The sequence below is a fragment of the Phoxinus phoxinus genome (genome assembly GCF_949152265.1).
Source record: "Phoxinus phoxinus genome assembly, chromosome: 2".
Classification (NCBI taxonomy): Eukaryota; Metazoa; Chordata; class Actinopteri; order Cypriniformes; family Leuciscidae; genus Phoxinus; species Phoxinus phoxinus.
In genome coordinates this window covers 23,724,138-23,742,811 of record NC_136877.1, presented here as the reverse complement: position 1 = coordinate 23,742,811, position 18,674 = coordinate 23,724,138, and the positions used below count along the sequence as shown (strand labels likewise).

The window sequence follows — 18,674 nt, the reverse complement described above, 5'->3', positions numbered from 1 at the left end:
ACCTGAGCTCTTATTTGGAATAAAACTTTGATTATTATGTTTGTCTTTCTATGATTTATTGCACAACTGAAATTAAAATGCAACCCTAGATCTTTCAAAATGGCATTCACTCTAAAAGGGCATTTATTTACTTTGATATTGCATTACAGACAAGTTATTCCTAAAATCACAGCGAATGATGGATAGCTAGTACTCTATAGCCATCAACACCTCTTAGTGGGGGCCGCGCTCTGATTGGTCGAGTGCCGCAGGGCCCTCCCCTCCCCTCCCCATTGAGTCCTAGGGGCCGCAGGGCCACTGATCTGGGCTGGGAACTGATAGAGTATCCATTTCAAAGGCCTGGCCTGTTCCACGAATCCAAAGGGGGGGGGGGATGAAATATAGCAGGAAGAGGGACGCCACATTTAATTATCTCATTATCACACAACGACAAACGAACACAAATGAAACAGGCCAAAGAGTGATCCCAGAAATGCAGAGCGTTAAAACCGCCCCTCTGTCTACGTGTGAGTGTGTGAGTGTGAGTGTGAGAGTGAGAGAGAAAGTGCGTCAAACCTCAAAGAACTAAAGGCTCGTATTTAGATGTTTAGATGTACAAGCTCCTTTAAACTGCCATTTAAAAACACACACGCACACACACACACGCACACACACACACACACACACACACACACACACACACACACCCTCAGGGCTTATGCTTGGGAAGATCATTAACCTCTCCATACCCAATTAAAGTGAGAGTCTGTGTGAGCGAGTGTGTGTAAGAGTAAACGTTTGCTTCCATATGTGTATGTGAAATATTGCATCTTTTCCTCAGTGTGATTAATTTACAAAACATTCACATCAAGAACACACAGTGAATAACATGTGTGCGCGCACACACACATAGACACACACAAAAGCTAATCAGTGTGTCTGTTGTGAATGCAGTAAGGATGAGGAAGAGTTACCACCTAGCATTGTGTTTGCAGGATGGAACTCCACAGGGGAGCACAGAAAACCGAGCCACGGCCATGAACCTCACAATAACACCACAATACAATCAATACGAGACACACACTCTGCACACAACTCACGGCTACAAACAAAAAACACGTTTCTTGCAATAACCTGCAGCTCAGACGCTGCTGCACACAACGAATGGCTACGAAGAATCACAGTGTCGCCTTATGAAATACAATAATAAATTCAGTGAATACTGCAAATGTATGGTCGTGGTCTCCAGAAATAATCTGAGGCACTAGCAACAGTTCTGACACACACACAAAACACCTCCCTCGCCTACCGAGAGGATGAGCAACTCTAAATGTCACAGATGTTCTGAAACATCTGCTTTGAAAACTGAACTTACTCAAAAACAAAAATCAATGAGAATCGAGACTGCTCTGCTCAAGGCCAGTATTAAGGATTAAGAGGACTTCAGTTATTTTTATACATTTTAGTCTAGCCATTTTATAATGTATATGACTGCAAAGGGAGGACAGGAAGTGCGGGATCAGGATATGACGCATGCTGGAATCAAACTGGAGTTGCTTGCATATGAAGCTTGATATGTCACAGCATGTGCAAACTGCTTGCCCTTTGATGTTTGGATTAATTGCATTTATTTATTATTTTTAATTTAGTTTTGCTGTAATAATCCAATGGTCAGGATCACATAATGTATCATTATCACAATAACTTTCCAAATATGTTACCGCCTTTCACTCCAGTGGAATAAAAATCCTGCAAGACAAAGACAGACAGCATGAACACTCCCTTCTTCCTGAACAAATCTGTGTTTTTGAGTATGTGTGTGTATCAGGGAAGATAAAAAAAATACTCTAAAGTTTGCCAATTTTTGCTTGATACCATCTTCTCCCTAGTCTCATGGTTTTTTTCCACTACCACTTCTACTCTCTCCTTTCTTGCAGCACCTCCAAACAATAAATAAAGCATGTGTGTATGTGTGTGTGAGCGCGGGCTCTGTTGATAATCCTCCAGAGCTGCAGCTTATCTGCATTGTAGAGAGGTGCGAGGCAGACAGTCCCTATCGCAGGTATTAATGTAGCGCAGTTCCCTGTGTCACGATGGAGAGATAAGCAAACACACAGCAGTCCCAAACACTCCACACACACACACAACAACATAGCCAGAGGTATAACAGATTGTTTCCCCCCCCTTAGCCTACAATAGAAACACAACTAACAGAGGAATAGTGAAAAATTGAGAGCAGCTTTAATACTGAATCCAAAACATAAAACACACGTAATAATATTAGTGCACTGTGCACACATTTTTGCAGGAATAATGTGTTAGGATGTTGAAAGATTGATTTGGGAGTGTGTGTGGACACAATGGGACAGCTGTATGTTCAGAACTCCTACCCAACTGTTACACTCATGTGCAGCATGTATGCAATTCAATTACACAGCCAAAAATGTATTTGATTCATTCAAAGCCTTCGTTTTACGCACGCGCGCGCGCACACACACACACACACACACACACACACACACACACACACACACACACACACACACACACACACACACACACACACACACACGTTACGGTAAAGATACGCAGTCAAGATGGCCAGCATCATAACATTTGTGGTTTTACACGCACAGCTGGGAGCGCAGAGACGTACTCTGGCACACAAACTTTTCCCCCACTGAATTCCAGGGTTGGGTGACTGGATCGAGCCAGAGGAATTCATAAACAGTGAGGGCCTTATCAGCCGGGAGAGGGACATCCTCTCAAGCGCACAGCAGGAGTGATGTGGACCGTGTCATCAAAAAGCGCCACAGACAGCCGCAGGAGAGGGGAGGAGTAAATTGCACTCATTCATTTAGTTTTCTTTTCCTTTTTGAAATATTTCAAATACATATTTTTATAAGAAATGTGTTAAATAACAGTAGCTACATGATAAAATATGCTTGTAGAAATATGTCACAGGCATAAGAAGACATAAGAATATACACATTAAGAAACTAAAAATAAAGTTATAAATAAATGATTCTAGTTTAATACTACCGGCGGTACTAATAATAATCAAACTAATTTTCTTAATTTTAAAAACAAAACAAAAATGTGGCATAATAACATAAGAAGAAGAAACATTGTATTAAGAATAATTGATATTACTTTAAAACCACTTTTGGATACATAATTATAATTTATCTGTAGCTCACAGATGTGATGGCAGGTACTTTGAGGCCATATCTATTATCTAAAAGTATGTAAGTCAAAACAAAAAATAAAAAAATACCACAGCAGCCTCCTGAAGTGATTTTTTTTTCTTTCTTTTTTTCTTTTTAGCAATCCAGTTGTACATAGCTAACCACGCTGGGGCCATTTTAACATTTGGTTTCAAAGGCATTTGTTTTTAACATTAACGGGCCCCTGTCAAATTAGGTCTCTGTATTGGAGCGGACAAAATTTGCATCAGCAATCAGTCGTGAGAGTTGTAATGTTTGACTTCAGTGCGTAACTAGCAGCTATAGGGACTGACCCAGGACCAGGTCAATATATAACCTCAGAGCGACTCAATAAATCACTTAAACCCATGTTTGACACAAGTGCAACTGCGAAGAGAGATTACGCTGATAAGCCATTTAGCTACACATTTACTGAAGCCAGTGACTGAACTTACGATTGATTATGTACCAAGAGCAGAGCAGGGATGCTAGGAAAACATTTTAAACATTCAGAAGTGCCCTAACATAAACTAGCACACAAATTACATTCAACCCCCCAAAAAAGGGGGTTGTGAATAAAAATATTTTATCATGGAACGAGTAACTTAGTATATGAACCACAATATTGTTGTTATTTTTTACAGGAAATCCATTGGGGAAAGTGGTTTATTTTAATAGCCTTGGGTAAATGCCTATTTTTGGATAATTTAGTGTAATTCAATACTTTACACGTTAAAGGTGCTTCATCTAATTTGACTATTTTCTCTTTTTATTTTCTCCTTTAAGATTGACCCAACCATAATATTATTCATAACAAATACATAAGTCTCGCATCAGTACTAAACAAAACTCAATTACTCAAAAATCATCAATTACATACTGTTGCAACATTGCTCTGCAACTATGGACAACTAAACCCTAGTCTAAACCCTGTTTTGTGTCACATGTTCACAGCTCTTCTTCGTTTACATTTTTTAGGCATGTCCAGCTCTGCATTTTCTCATTATGTTATGTGTCACTCTCATGTAAATAACATAGAATGCCCACCAAATGTCGCATATACACACACCGCAGTGTAAACGGTACAGCCAAATATAGCGGTTGACATCTTCATAATATCAAAGAAAATGCTCATCATATTAGTCTGCAGAGTGATAGTTTCATGTCAAACATATCAAACACTAATCAGATATATAGCCTGAAGAAGGCCTTTTTTAGCAACCATCCTGTGAAAAAACAACTCTAACGCTCTCACAGACACTGAGTTAAGAGCCTTGACATTTCCATCTCTATAATTTTATCAGAAAGGTATGTTGAGGATGTGTGAGAGTAGTCGTGTCTATCTGAGGCATATTTGTGGTACGGGCCGGCGCAGTAAAGCTATTTTTTCTCCATTTACACAAAGGGCAAACCATGTCAGCGTGACGTCTATGAGTGCGTTTTGCAGTGTTTTGACTGGACTCTTAGTCTGCACCTGTGTGAGAAGATTAGAGTGACTCTTTTATCTGATAATGACTAACCAAACACTACTTACAACATAGAGCACGGCGCTCCCTCGTGTTTAAACTAGCATGCGGGAAAAGCACCATTTTAATATTTTAAACACCTCTATTCCCATTCTGAGCCAACACATTGAAAGGATACGCAGGATGATTGTTGTGTGAATTCTTTGATATGAACGTATCATTCGAGGACACTTTGGCTTGGGAGGTGATCAGATTGTTCTGACTCTTATCGGTGTACGTAGAGTGAAATGATGGAGAGAGAGAGAGAGAGAGAGAGAGAGAGAGAGAGAGAGAGAGAGAGAGAGAGAGAGAGAGAGAGAGAGAGAGAGAGAGAGAGAGAGAGAGAGAGACACAGACAGACAGACAGACAGAGACAAAAAGACAGGCCCATGGGAGAGCTGCTGCTAGAGGCAACATGACCTCACATTACCTCAGAGACATGTAGGTGCAGGAGACACTGCTGTCTAACCAAGTGAACAGAGACACGGGCACAAACACTCCACACACCATGTTACTGCAAATTATTACACGGCTCTCCAGAATACTTGATTCTGATCTGTTAATGCAGGCTTTCTGCGGTCAGATATTTTTGGATAATGACAGCTACACTGTATGATTGACCGTCTGACTCTACATTATCCTATTTACAGCACACAAGCAGCAAATATTTACACACAATGGTTTGCCTGCTATCAAGCCCAAATAAATGGCGTGAAAATAAGGCAAAAAAGGTCAAAGGCATAAAAGAGTGATAAAGAAGGAGAATAAAATGGTTAGATATCTAGTCTAAACACATTTGCCAAAAAAAAAAAAAATCTCACCAAGAGAAAAATAACAACATTTTACTTACACCTTAAATACATGAGCATTTACATCATATTCCGAGATATATATAAGCCAATATTTTTATTTATTTTTTTACTATGGTTGAAAAATTACTATGATGTGAACTAGGGTTATCAAATGTACCGGTAACCAGTCGATAAAAAACAAAAAAACAAAAAACTAAGCTTTATATTTACATCTTGTTTTTACAAGCGTTGTAGGCAATCACAATCATATCTATTGAGAACGTGAACGAAATGGCCTATCAGAGATGCTAGTCAGAATCCGCTTAAAACCGATGAAAATGCATGAGGTGCACGCTTGCAAATCCTTTCATATAACAAAGAGTAAACACGATGTAAATAAGTGATTCATTGTACAATTAAGAGCTTTTTTTTAATTATAACACTAGTTTTCGAGAGTGTGCGGATTCTGTGCTGTAGAGATTGACGTGATTATAAAGGGAGGGCTCTTCTCTTGATTTCTGTATATAACCCATTCACAATCTGAATACAAGTTAAGCTTTTAATGCTGCCAAGTACACTGCAAAGTTTCTGGATTGATGAGCGACTGAATCCGAAACTGTGATAATTGATAGTGATGATAACCAACTGACGAGACAAAATGGGACAAAAATATTTAAAGACAAGTACAACAATTTTTGCTCTGGTACCAAAATTGTAACGGTATTATTGGTACAGAGTACAGAAATGTTGGTACCATGACAGCGCTAATGTGAATGCTACAGGTTTTAGTTGTTCATATTTTTGTAACAGTAGGCTATAGATTACCTTTATTTAAAGAAAATCACACGCACACACAGAGAGAGAGATAAAATGTGGTCTAAACCCCATTTGCCAAAATTAAATTAAATCCAATTGAATGTTAATTTATGGTGTGACTATCAAGAAAAAAAACAATACAAACATTATCTTTACAACTTAAATATATGTTAGCATCCACATCGTAGTCATTAATTAAAAAAAATTATTATGATATCAGGACAGCTCTATATCAACCTGATATTTATTTAAATGTATTTTTGAATAAAAAAAGATTTGGGCATTGACCCAAAATGTATGTGCGGTCACTCATTATTCTGGAATGTAGGGCCGTCTGTCTCTCGCCGTATCCGAATAACATCAGTGACTATAAGTGTGTGTGCACGCATTTCAACAGAGACATCTTAAGCTAGAGTTAAAGAAGGCACACCGTGTAGGCCTGAGGCTTTGTGGGAAAGTCGCAGCACGTACACACACACACACAGACACACACTCTGAGGCACACGGGAGAGCGAGCGACATGGATTTGAAGAGGAACACTTTTAAGTACGCGTTTGTAGCATTTGCTCGTATCAGAGCGAGGTACTCAACCCTTTCATGTGGTTCCTCTCTCTCTCTCTTTCCCCTCACTCACTCTCATCTCCTCCGCCAGCCCTTTTATTATTTCTCTCCCCTCTCTCTTTCTCCTCCGATCTCTTTTTAATTAATTACAACCTGGTCTAGTGACGGAGAGAGTAAGCTTTATCTTCCTCTGCTCCACTCTCTTACCGTGTCGAGAGAGTAAGACTGAGTTAAAAAGAGAGAGAGGACATGCCACACGCCAGTGCTTTCCTCCTGCTCCACTCTCTTCCTTACCCTCGTTCTTCCCTCTTCACTCTCTTCTCCGGCAACCCTGAGCAAGTGCTAGCAAGGGTCATATCTTTTTAATTATCTTTCTTGCCTTTGATTAATTATTCCGTCTGACAATAGCGTGTTTCTAATGCTTTTCACCTGCCCGTCTTGATTGACAGTGCCTCTGTCTGAGTCAAAGCAAACAGCTGCTGCCATGATTGCCTAGCAACCAGGAGGTGATGGATGAGACCCAGAGATGGATGGCCACAATAAATCATGTCTCCTGCTATAAAACTGGAAAAAAAGAGAGAGCGAGGGAGGGAGAGAGGGGTACTAGGAAGGGGAAGAAATAGAGCATACAAAAACAAAACAACCTATTCTCTCCATCCTGTTCTTGCTTTCCCTCACGCCTCTATGTTTCTCTATCTCTCTCTCTCTCTCTCCCTGGAATGGGTCTGAAACTCTCTTAAGAGTTTGACCCGAGCTTTCAACCTCCCTAAGAAGGGTGCAGCTCAAAAGTGTGGTTTGCAGGGGCAGATGAAGCCCATAGGACTTTATAGAAGCAGACTGCTGAAACCCAAACGCTCGAGGAGTTCGTCATAGGGTGGGGCCTGTCATGAGTTGGGACACGTTCTAGGTGCTGGAAAATTCAAGAACAATGAATCCAAGTACACCCACCACGTCCAACGAGCCTGCAAAGCAAAATAATTCATCAAACCCATTTCAATGCGGCCGGGAGCATGATGCATCTCACGTCGACGGTCGCATAGCCCCCCTACCGCAACAATGGACAAATATATCAAGCATTGTTGAGCGCTCAACTGCCACTGCCAGAGACGACAGGAATCTGACCAGCCCGTGAACTGCAGGCACACAGCGAGAGCGCACCGTTAACCGAATTATCAGATGCTTATAGATACTGTGAAAATATGATTCGGACAGATCTCCTCTTACAGTCACAAAAGGGACGGAGGAAAACATGACAGAAATGTTTTCATTAACGTGGGCCGGGCGCGGAGGATCACGTGCGATTAGAGCGCTCAGATATGTGTTTCTTTTTCTGCTTTCGTTAAAGGTCGGCTTCATTTCCTGCTAATGAAGCCCAGCTGTTCCCGCTCTTTTCGCGTCCATGACGACAATGGTCACCTCGTTCCTGAGGGGCTGTCGACAAAACTTTACGACCTCGATGAAAAACGTGTCAGCGCTGGGGGAGGAAAACAAAAACGGGAAAAAAAAGAAAAAAGTCAGGGTAACCTAGGTTACAGGGCCACAGTGTTGACAAATAAAACACTTTGAGCTTTGTTTTCAGGAGCAAAAAAACAGGGTAGTGAGTGGGTGAATGAGTGAGCAAAGGAGTGCGTCTCCTCTGGTATCTGGTAACGAACAGTGCAAGAGCTCGGCCCATCCATCAGAGGAAGCCCACGTCCTGCTCCGAGCTCTCTCTTGTTCCCTCTCTCTCTCTCTGAGCCCTGCTCAGGTTACAGCTTTACACGGCCAGTCTAAATAATATTCAAAATGATGAATGACATGGCCAGCCTCGTATCCATCATCAATTTCTTTTTTTAAGGAGCATCCATCTTCAGTAATGCTCCTTTGAATCATGGGAAAGCGAAAGAGCTCCGATTCACTCATGCAGGCCCCTGGAGAGGCAGAAGGAGGGACAGGAGGAGGGAAAGAGGGAGGGATTTGGGTTCTGACTGATACCTGACAGCCAGACGTGCGAACGGACACAGCCTTCCCGGGTCGGACACATGTAGGCTCACTTATAAAACCCAAGACTTCCTGTGACCTCAATAAATACAAACTTTTGTAAGTGTGTCATTAAAAAAAGAACCTTCACAAACATAAAAACGGAGGAAAAATTTGAGTGGCATTGTTAGTAGATGTGTCTCCCCCTCATCCGCCATCCCCTCCCCTGACTGTGCAGACCCCTCGGTGGCGTGGAGGCAGTGGCAATTCTCAGAGGGGGGGACAGCCCCTAACACTGGGCTCCTTGGCAAGGGCCCGTTTGATAAATGACACATGTCATTCTGTCAGGAGAGAAGGGTGGGTCCATGATGTATGACCGTGCTGAGGAGCTGGGGAAATCGACTGTTTGGCATGGAGAGCCTCTCTCTCTCGCTCTCTTTCACTCTTTCGGTCCCGCTATCTGGGTTCAGGACGGCATCAAAAAGGTCGAAGAGTTGTATCTGCGTGTGTGAGAGCCAGAGAACAGGCCGGCTGTTCTTTATTCCCCCCCGTCTATTGCTCCATCTCACTCTCTTTCTCTCATACTGTCCCTTTTTTTTAAGTAAAAGGAAGAGGAAACAGGCCAATGAAGGAAAGAAAGAGGGGGGGGGGGGGGGTGTAGGAGAAAGAAACAGACCTAAAAAAAGAAAACCTGGCTCGGAGTAGTGCGAGAGGGCAAGCGTATCAATCAAAGTCAACTTCGGCAACAACGAGACTACTATTTCAAATAAAAACTACATACGGCAGACAAACGACCTCGGCGCAGGACCGAAACCCGAAACGGCTCGCCGACCGACCAACCGAAACTCTCTACTCATCCCTTCTCGTGTCTCCTCAAAGGCAGGCTTCAACTCACCCCTCCTTTACTGTAAAAATCGTCTTCTCTTTTTCCTTCCTCTATCTCATGCTCTTTTCTTTTTTAACACACTGGCAGTGGGGGCCTGACATCTGCAGAGTGCATTTAAAGAAAAAAATGTGTCAAGGAAGCGTGATCCCCCTCCACCCTCTCTCTCTCTCTCTCTCTCTCTCTCTCTCTCTCTCTCTCTCTCTCTCTCTCTCTCTCTCTCTCTCTCTCTCTTTCATTAGCTCACTGGCAGGGTGGCACTTCTCAAGCTCATTACAGCCAGAGGATTTATGGTGCCGAACCCAATGGCGGAGAAAAGGCATCTGTCAATAATTGCAGGGAGCAGCACACACACATCTCGAGAAGCTTTGAAATCTCATTAGGTATGCAGTTATCAGGCATAAAGATCAAAAACATTACTCAACTCAGACAGAATCCTACCAAGAAACATTAATTAGCAACAGGCCCGCAGTATAAAATAAAACAGACTTCCTCTCTCGCTCTCTCTCTCTCTCAGCCTCCCTCCCTCGCTCTGCCCCTCACACCTGCCTGCCTCTGCCAAGAACCGGCACGACTTACCCAAGCAGGCGATGCGTACGAACACATTAAATAGCGGGATCACACAGGAAGGAAACGCCGGCATGACATTACACTCAAGAAAAATGCACATCATCATACGCAAACATTCATATATGTGCGCCGAGGTTGCCCAGATGCAGACGTGGACAAACACACACGCACCGGGGACTCCGGCAGAGTTAACAACATCCCCAACCCCTGCGCGCCGCATTCCCCTCTTCTTCCTCTGCCCTCATTAAATAAAACACAACATGGAGGGAGGAGGGATAATTCCCGGCATCTGAGACTGATCAGGACATGAGAGAGAAGGAGTTTGGGAGCGTTTGAGGGCCTCCCCTCTCTCTTTCCTCCAGTCTGGGTAGTGAGGAGAGAAGGAGGAAGAGGCCTGTCAGGCCGGAGAAGGATGTCAGAGCTCAGGCTGGCCCTGATTACTAGGGCCCCTCTCTCGCTCTCATTCTCTGCTGCTCTGCCTTTCATCACCCGCACCGCCATCAAAAAGCCTGCATGTCACACGCACACACCGTGATAAAAAGCGAAGCAAGACTGATGGCTGTCAGTTTTCAGGCTCGGAGTGAAAGAGGAGGAGGGTGCCGAGGCAAGCCGAGCGGTGGGGCAAGATCCCTGCCATTTCTGTGGAGGAATCGTACACACACTCACACAGACTCAAGTGACACTCTGAAACAAACCAACAACCAGCCCCCTGCCAAAATCTTTACTGTAGTCCATGCCCCCGACTTACTCTCTCTAAGTCATTTTCTCAGCCTCCCTCGGCACGTCCCTATCCCTCTTCGACATGACAGGGATTACTTCCACGCGGCCATATTTCATTGGACTACACTGGGACTCTCGCAGTTGCGTGTAGCTGCCAGAGTGGACCGGCCTCACAGATACACACACAAAGAACTACAGTATCACTCAGAGTGAGAGAGCGAGAGTGGGAAGGCGGGACAACTCAAGCATATGGAAAGAGCGCAGGCCGGATGATTCATTAGTACTGTGATACTCAGTGCCACCTCTGTGCAAGGCTAAGCTAATATCCCTCACAGTACTGGGCAGGGTAAAAATAACTGTCTACCACAGCCAGACACATAGATCCCAGAAACCCTCTTCATTTCCTGTCTCCTCCCAGATTCCGCCCCACCGGAAGAGGTGTGGGCCACGGTAGCAGCAAATCATGCAGCACAGCCGAGAATCCTGACCAATCGCCAGCGTAAAACAACAAGTAGATTTGGAGGCGTATTCTGGGAATCACAGCATAATCGGCAAGGTTCGGTGTTCATTGTTGATCGATGAAATAAACAAGAATCAGGGAAATGAGCAAAAGGGATATGATCAACACTTGCTGTGGTGCGTTCTCTCCGTGGGAACTGCTTTGTAAAACATGTTTAACTATCACAGTGGATGTAGTTCCCTTTCTCTTAATAACAGAGGAAATCATTAAACTACAGCACACAACCCGCTGACCTAAAACTATTCAAACTTTTCATCAAATCAAAGCACACAGAAACCTTGAAGGGGAACATAAACAATTCTGAAAAGTTTCTTTTTCTTGTACTTTTTGACGCATTAATGGCAGATAAGCCAATCAAAATGTTTTGTTTAAATGTCACTAACAACGTTTAATTTATTTTCAATTTGTGTGACTTTCTCAGCTGTAGGAAAAACAAGAATGAGGCACTTTTTCCATGTTATTCTTTAAAAGATAAATATATTAATTTAAGCATATTTAAGCAGAATAAAATCAGACAATCCATCATAAACACATAAGACAGCAAGCAAATTCAGTGTCAAATTTAACAAATGCCTTATAGATGCTAATCAATTTTTTTAATGTCCACTGAATTCCACGCAGGAAAATATTTCAAATGAAAAATTTTGCGAGTATTTAAAGCTTCACATTACTGCATTTAATATGAAACAAATAATATATTTTTGACAATGTTTTGCATCCTTAAACAGCATAAACAAAAAAATACTTATGTGTTTTACTGTAGGGCTGAAATAGCGCAGTTATCAAACAATGATAATAAAAATAATTGAAAACAAATTTAATTATCAGTTAGCCGGGGCTTTGCGTTGTGCACGGAAAACCTCCATCAACGACATCATTTTAAATTTGTGAAAAACACATTTGAAAAAAAATATTTACATTACATTTTATATGATAATCTTATAATGCAAAACAATACTAACAGCAAGCGAGCAATTACTGCCGGTGTAAAAAGTAAAATATGTCTGCATTCAGGTCAATCACACTTAGCGAAAAAGAAAGGAAGGGAAAACATCTGGATCAAAACAATATTCACTTTTAGACTTTTTTTTTTTTTTTTTACTTTAATGGGATTTACAGAAAAAATATTTCCCTTATATTATTTTATTACAGGAAAATTATGTAATATATTATGAAATATATTATGTAATATATTATATATTATACATAAAATTATGTAAAAGATTAAGGTCAATATGGTCAGAGTAACACTGTGTTTCTGCAAGATCTGTATTTTTGGTTATTTAAACTGCCGTAACCACTTTCAAAAAGTGAAATCACTTTATATTGTAACCTTTATATTATAAACATATTTTGCACACAGTGTGTAGCATAACTACTTTTCAAAAGCAGTGCGCAAGATGAATCATAAAAAATAATCAGCAGATAAATGGATTCTTAAAATAGTTGTTAGCTGGAGTGTGTGTAAAAGCGAGACGCACACAAACAATTGTATCGCCCTGCATTCTCATTAACCCTGCTGCAGTTACCATTCATCGTCATATCTTCACCAAACAATCTCTGGAAAAGAAGGGGTGAAAAGAAGGGATGAGTGAGAAAGAAACAGAGAAGGAGAGAGAGAGACAGTAAGGGGGTAGAAAGGGGGGAAAAAATGAGGGAAGGATGCAGCCTTGTGAGCCAATTTAAGAAATAAGTGCTGATGCATCAGCTATTGACTGTGTGAACGCTCCTGATAACGCTCAAGGCGAAACTGTGAGGGAAATGACAGCATCAACCGCCTGCAATAAACTGCAGCCCGCGAGACCAAGGGAGCCCTAATTGACAGCTGTCAAGCTAATGGGAGCCATGACGGAAGATTCAGGAAAAAAATTCTGTTTATCAACCATCAACCCTGGTGTGGATCCACAGGGAGGAGAACTTCCCCTCCCTCCGTTCTCTCTCTCTATCTTTCTCACTCTGTTTGGCTGTTAGGTTATTCAGCTTTTTTCCCTTAACCCCCATCCCTCTTTCCTTCGTTATTTCTTTCTCTTTCTCTCCGTTCCTGTGCTTTTTCCCCGCCTCTTCTGCTCTTAACCCTTCTCATTGTTGCTCACTTCTTGCGGTGAAAAAGGCGGAGGACAGCCATAACTAATCATAGTGTCAGTTGGCTGCCTGGGAGCGCAGGGTTTGGGCCAGAGCAATGTGAGGAGGACGAAGACTCAGGCCCCATAATCCACACACACACACACGCGCACACACACACACACACACACACACACACACACACACACACACACACACACACACACACACACACACACACACACACACACACACACACACAGTTACATGAAGAGACACCTACACAGGGCCAAATGCAGTTCTTTTTGCAGCTACTGTGTACATAAAAGCAAAGGAAAAATCTGTGACTACAACAATAAACACATTTTTTGTGTAACAACAATATATTTAACAGGCATGTTGCTCACTCTCCTGCTAAAATGACCATCAAGCTAAAACAAAATGTGTTCATGCGCCTCATTCATAATGCTGTTAGATAAAGAAATTCAATACAGAAATACTCAAATGCCTATTAAAGAGCTGCAGGTGATGTTTAATTAGATCTCCTGTTAGATTTGAAGATTTTATTCTTACGCTCATTACATGCAAAACATCCAGATTAAAATTCTATCCGTCTAGACGTGCATTAGTATGCAAACTTTTGATTAATCATTTTCTGAATTAAATAACTGTATATATTAAACAAAAAGAAAAAGGAGAGGAATGTGATTCTGGACAGTGGTGTACATGACATAATTTCCCTTTTCTTAATAATGCATATGATTATCATGACTAGGTTTTAATAAGGGTAATTAACATAATCAAGTCACCATGATGTTTCATTATAATTTAAGTAATTAAATTGCAGCAGGGGAAGAAAAAAATAAAAAGAAACTTGAACCAAAGTGGACGACTCTTAATTTGCAAAGAAGTCAAAAGAGATCACAGACACACACACACAACTTCAACACTGCCAACTACTGCAATACTCTTTCTGCGATGTTATCTATACTAATCATAACTAACCTATTAGTGTGTACGTGTTCCATAAGCATGTGCTGCTGCTCATTATGTGAAGTGAATGTGACCATATTTACGAGCCCACCGGTGCGGTGTTCCCCATATGATCTCACGCATGCAATCCTCCACACCCTTGCCGGAACAGGCTTTGAGTTTGATTAATCATTGCTCCCTGTCTGCAATCAATCAAACACACACAAAATCACAGAAATCAGCTCCTTTCCCCAACTGCAATCCATCTCAGCGCAGCCTCCGTAACATTCGTCACAACCCAAATATTTTTATAAATCATATTTAGCCGCTCTAAACACAATGCTGAGAGTTAACATTTATTCGAACGCAGATGAGATAAACTAACTTTAAACACGCTATGAACGCCATCATAATGACCGCTATCAACATCGTCTGTCTTCATACATCAAATCCGCTCGGTTCGAACGCATGTATAGAGATTACATTTCACCAAACTACGAGCCGAGACAGACATGTAAACATGGAGACTGTAGTTCGGACACTTCTTCGGTGTTAAGGGCACGTGGATGTTTCCAACAACGCTGTGCTTTAGTAGCTAGCTTTGATATTAAAAACCGAGACGGACAAAGAGATAGCTGGAGGAAAAAAAAAGTTTGATGTTCTCTTCGACTCCCCAAAACAATTGATATGTTTGGTCTGGCGAAAGCTTTGAAGCCTGTGAACAAAAACATGGTGTGTACGCTGCATTGCCTGCGCCTGAATGGCTGATTTTTTTTTTTTTTTTTTTTGGCGGGGGGTGAATCACCCTCACTAGACAGAGAGTGCTGTGTCTGTCTGTTAAAAAAGGAGAGATAGATAGAGTAGACTGAACAAATGGAGAGCAGGATCACGTCAAAGGTGCGCATGTACGCGCACAGAGCCTGTGACGCACTTCCACCCCGTTACCTTCACAACACGATTTTTCTGCGCCTTTTGATTCTGTTTTGTCACCTCGCCACTATTATTGCTCTTAGTCTCTTGACCATTAAAAGCGCTCTATTTCAGCCAACATGATTACCCAGGTACCCCGGCCCATTTGTCACCTGCAGCAGCAAATTGAGTTAGTGCACCAACTAAAGGCATGGAGGACTGTGTAATATCAACTTGATTACATCAAACTAGCTGCAAACCTAATTGGGCTGGATGACAGTGTGCGGAGCTTGTCATCTCCAATCATTAGGCCTGTCAGGAATCCATCAGCTTTACAGCTAATTAGGTGAACACTAATGAAGCTGGCAAAACAACTTTTCTTTTTCTACGGCTGAGCGGGCCTTCCAGACTTGGTGGGAGGAGGGAGGAAGGGAGAGACAGAACGAGGGAGCGAGAGAAAGAGACAGAAAATGTGAGGGAGGGCGAAATTTTCTCATGCAAAGCTCAAGGTTGCAGGGGACTGGATTTCCCAAAGTTCCTAATCAAGGCCCATCATCTGCCATCTTTCCTTTGCTCTTTCCATCACGACGGCGCAATCAATTTGTCATCACTCTTTGTATGCCACAGTGCAGTCGTCAACCTTATAACTTGCAGCTGTGAGGGCTGCTGGGAGGGAGGGAGGGAGTGAGAAGATGAGGGAGAGACGGAGGGGAGGGGCATTGGTTTGAAGAAAGGAGAGAGGGAGTTAAAAAAGAAAAAAGAAATATCACAGGAAGTTGCCTCGTCTAAAGAGAGAAAAAAAGGCTCTCAGCCTGCTTTCGTATTTGTCTTCATCCGCTCATCAAAGGCATAAATGCCTGATTTTCTCTCTCTCTCTCACTCCTCTGAAATGAGAAGCTTCTCAGTCACCCTTGTTCCCCTCCTCCCTCCTTCCCTCTACCTCTGCGCGTCCATTAGGCAAAAGCATTTTGATAAAGTAAAGCACAAGCCTATCGTATTGGGAGTGGAGGGGAGGGGAGGGGGACAAAATGAGAGCACTCACTCTGCCAACTTCTGATTGACCATTAGAGCTATTGATGAATGTGGCTGTCAAAGGAGAGACAATTAAATCAAATATGAAACAAAGTTGCTTTGACGGGTCAGACTGATGGAGCAAACCATTCTTCCGTCTCCAGATTAGGTTATTAGTTTTGTGTATGTGTGTGTGTTTTTGTAGGACTGTAGGTGTGCCCTCTATTGGACCGTTCACGAGTGTTTCATGCTCCGGTGAAATTCGTACGCGTGCTAGAGTGTCAGTGTTGATCGTGCCCGTCAAATAGTACAGATCTGTACGTGAACTGTACTCAACTGTTGAATCCGATTGTCAATAGTCTACTTGTTTTTATTTAGATAAGATCTTCACCTGAAAGTTTCAGCAGTAAATATTGTGCCGTGTATGACACAGTAACAGCGTGTAATTCATCCATGAATAAACAAAGACTTCTTGTGTCCCATAAAGTTAGACAAGGATTCAAAAATCACAAGACGTACGTATTCTAGTTTTGAACACAACAAGAATTTCAGTCACTGCTTTAAAATGCAGCTACACTGTAGGCCTACAAAAGACATTAGCAACAGTTAAGCTGACAGATTTCTATTTTTGTTTCTTTGACTACATCATTTTTCCTTGTTGCAAATTTGTCGACTAACAATCAAAATGTCACAAGGTATCCGTTGACGTGTTATTTTTAGACAGTTCATTAAAAATAAAGCAGATTTAGATGTCGCCTATCATTATTTAAACGGTCTGTTTTCCCCGTGTTCCTCATGTTAAAGACCAGCAGTGGAAGTAAATGTGGCCTATGTGGGAAAAAAAAGTAGAAAAGCAGCAATTAAAGATGTTTTTAATGGGATGTTGTCAGAGCAGACGTGACGTCACGGGGTTGTGGCGTTGCCATGGCGAGTGATTTATTGATGTTTATCAGGAATGAATAGATCAAAGAGCAGCCGAATGACAGGCAATCAATCAGCCGTCAAATCAAAGATGGCAATTGTCCATTAAAGGCTCTTCTTAGACCCCTCGTGCGTCGGATACAAAATAATATTTTGAGGCTTTTCCAGAAACGGAGAGGAGTGAGAAAAATATGAATAATAATAACGATAAAGTTGGCTTTTTGTGATCAAATGTTTTCGCACAAAATCCCTCAAAACAACGAAGACGAGCATCAAAGAGAGTCATGACAGTCAGCTGACACCTAAGCCCTTTTTTCCCTGCGCTTCTTTATAGATCTCTAATTCATGGAGTCAATATCTACGCCCTACGAGGAAAGAGAGCGGTGTGAAACAGAGAACAATCAAAAGACTTGTAGTCGACTCAGCTTCAGCTGCATGGGGCCAGACGAGTAAAATAGTCAGTATCCACGAGGATAAAGTTAAATGTTGTTATTATTCGGTCAGTTGACTACTCTGATGAAAGGAAATGTCACTATGTGGCCTCAAAGAAACTGCTAGACTAACATGATAAACTTAATATAAAACGACAGACTTAAAAGGGGAGAAAGAAAGAAAAACTTTTTTTCGAATACACATCACACCGCTGGAACAGTGGATAATCCCAGATCATGCACAAACACACATATTCAGCGTAGGCTAATGAAGATAGCACAAAAAAATATAATAAATAAATAAACGAGGAGGTGAAGAGGAGCAAATGAGGAAGAAGAAGAAGAAGAAGAAGAGCCGTACCTGCCGCGCGCCGGGGCGCTTGCTGTTTCCTCCGCGGCATGTTTCTCTTTCAGGGTTTTTTTTTCAGGAGCCCCTGAGATCCCGAGAGCTGCTCCGCTTCTGCTCTGATACACGGCACCTGGGGCGCTTTCACACGCCTGACATGTATCGGCAGTTTTCAAACCAAAAAATCAGACGGTAAGATCTGAAGAGGATGAAGACGAAGCGGGATTTTCCCCCTCTTTCCTCTCTCTCTTTCCCCCCGCGCGTCTTTTGGGTTTGACGGAGAGTCGAGCCGTTACAGCGGGGAGAAAAACCGCTCGTGCCTCAGTGCGATTCTCACTCACTCCGCGCTGGAAGCTGCAACAGGCAAGCTTAAAGGAAAACGAAATGATCGCGTCACTCAAAGTCTGCAAACAGAGGCAAACATCAAGCACTGTCATATTAACTCCTTCCATCTCGAATGGGTTAGCTAGCTCATGTCATGTGGGTAGGCATATGTCTCTCTCTCTCTTTCTC

At 42.2% G+C, this 18,674-nt stretch overlaps 1 protein-coding gene across 7 annotated transcripts in view; it reads right to left on the bottom strand.

Moving 5' to 3' along the window:
* tshz3b (teashirt zinc finger homeobox 3b) overlaps nucleotides 1-18,674 on the bottom strand; it is a 233,215-nt gene that overhangs the window by 17,350 nt on the left and 197,191 nt on the right. The window contains exon 2 of one of the 7 annotated variants that reach the window (XM_079586833.1): nucleotides 18,177-18,529. The exons of the other annotated variants lie outside the window; for them this stretch is intronic. Within the exon in view, the coding sequence (XP_079442959.1) occupies nucleotides 18,177-18,216 (40 nt within the window). The 5' untranslated portion in view covers nucleotides 18,217-18,529. The remainder of the gene's footprint in view (nucleotides 1-18,176; nucleotides 18,530-18,674) is intronic. 7 annotated transcript variants of the gene reach the window in all.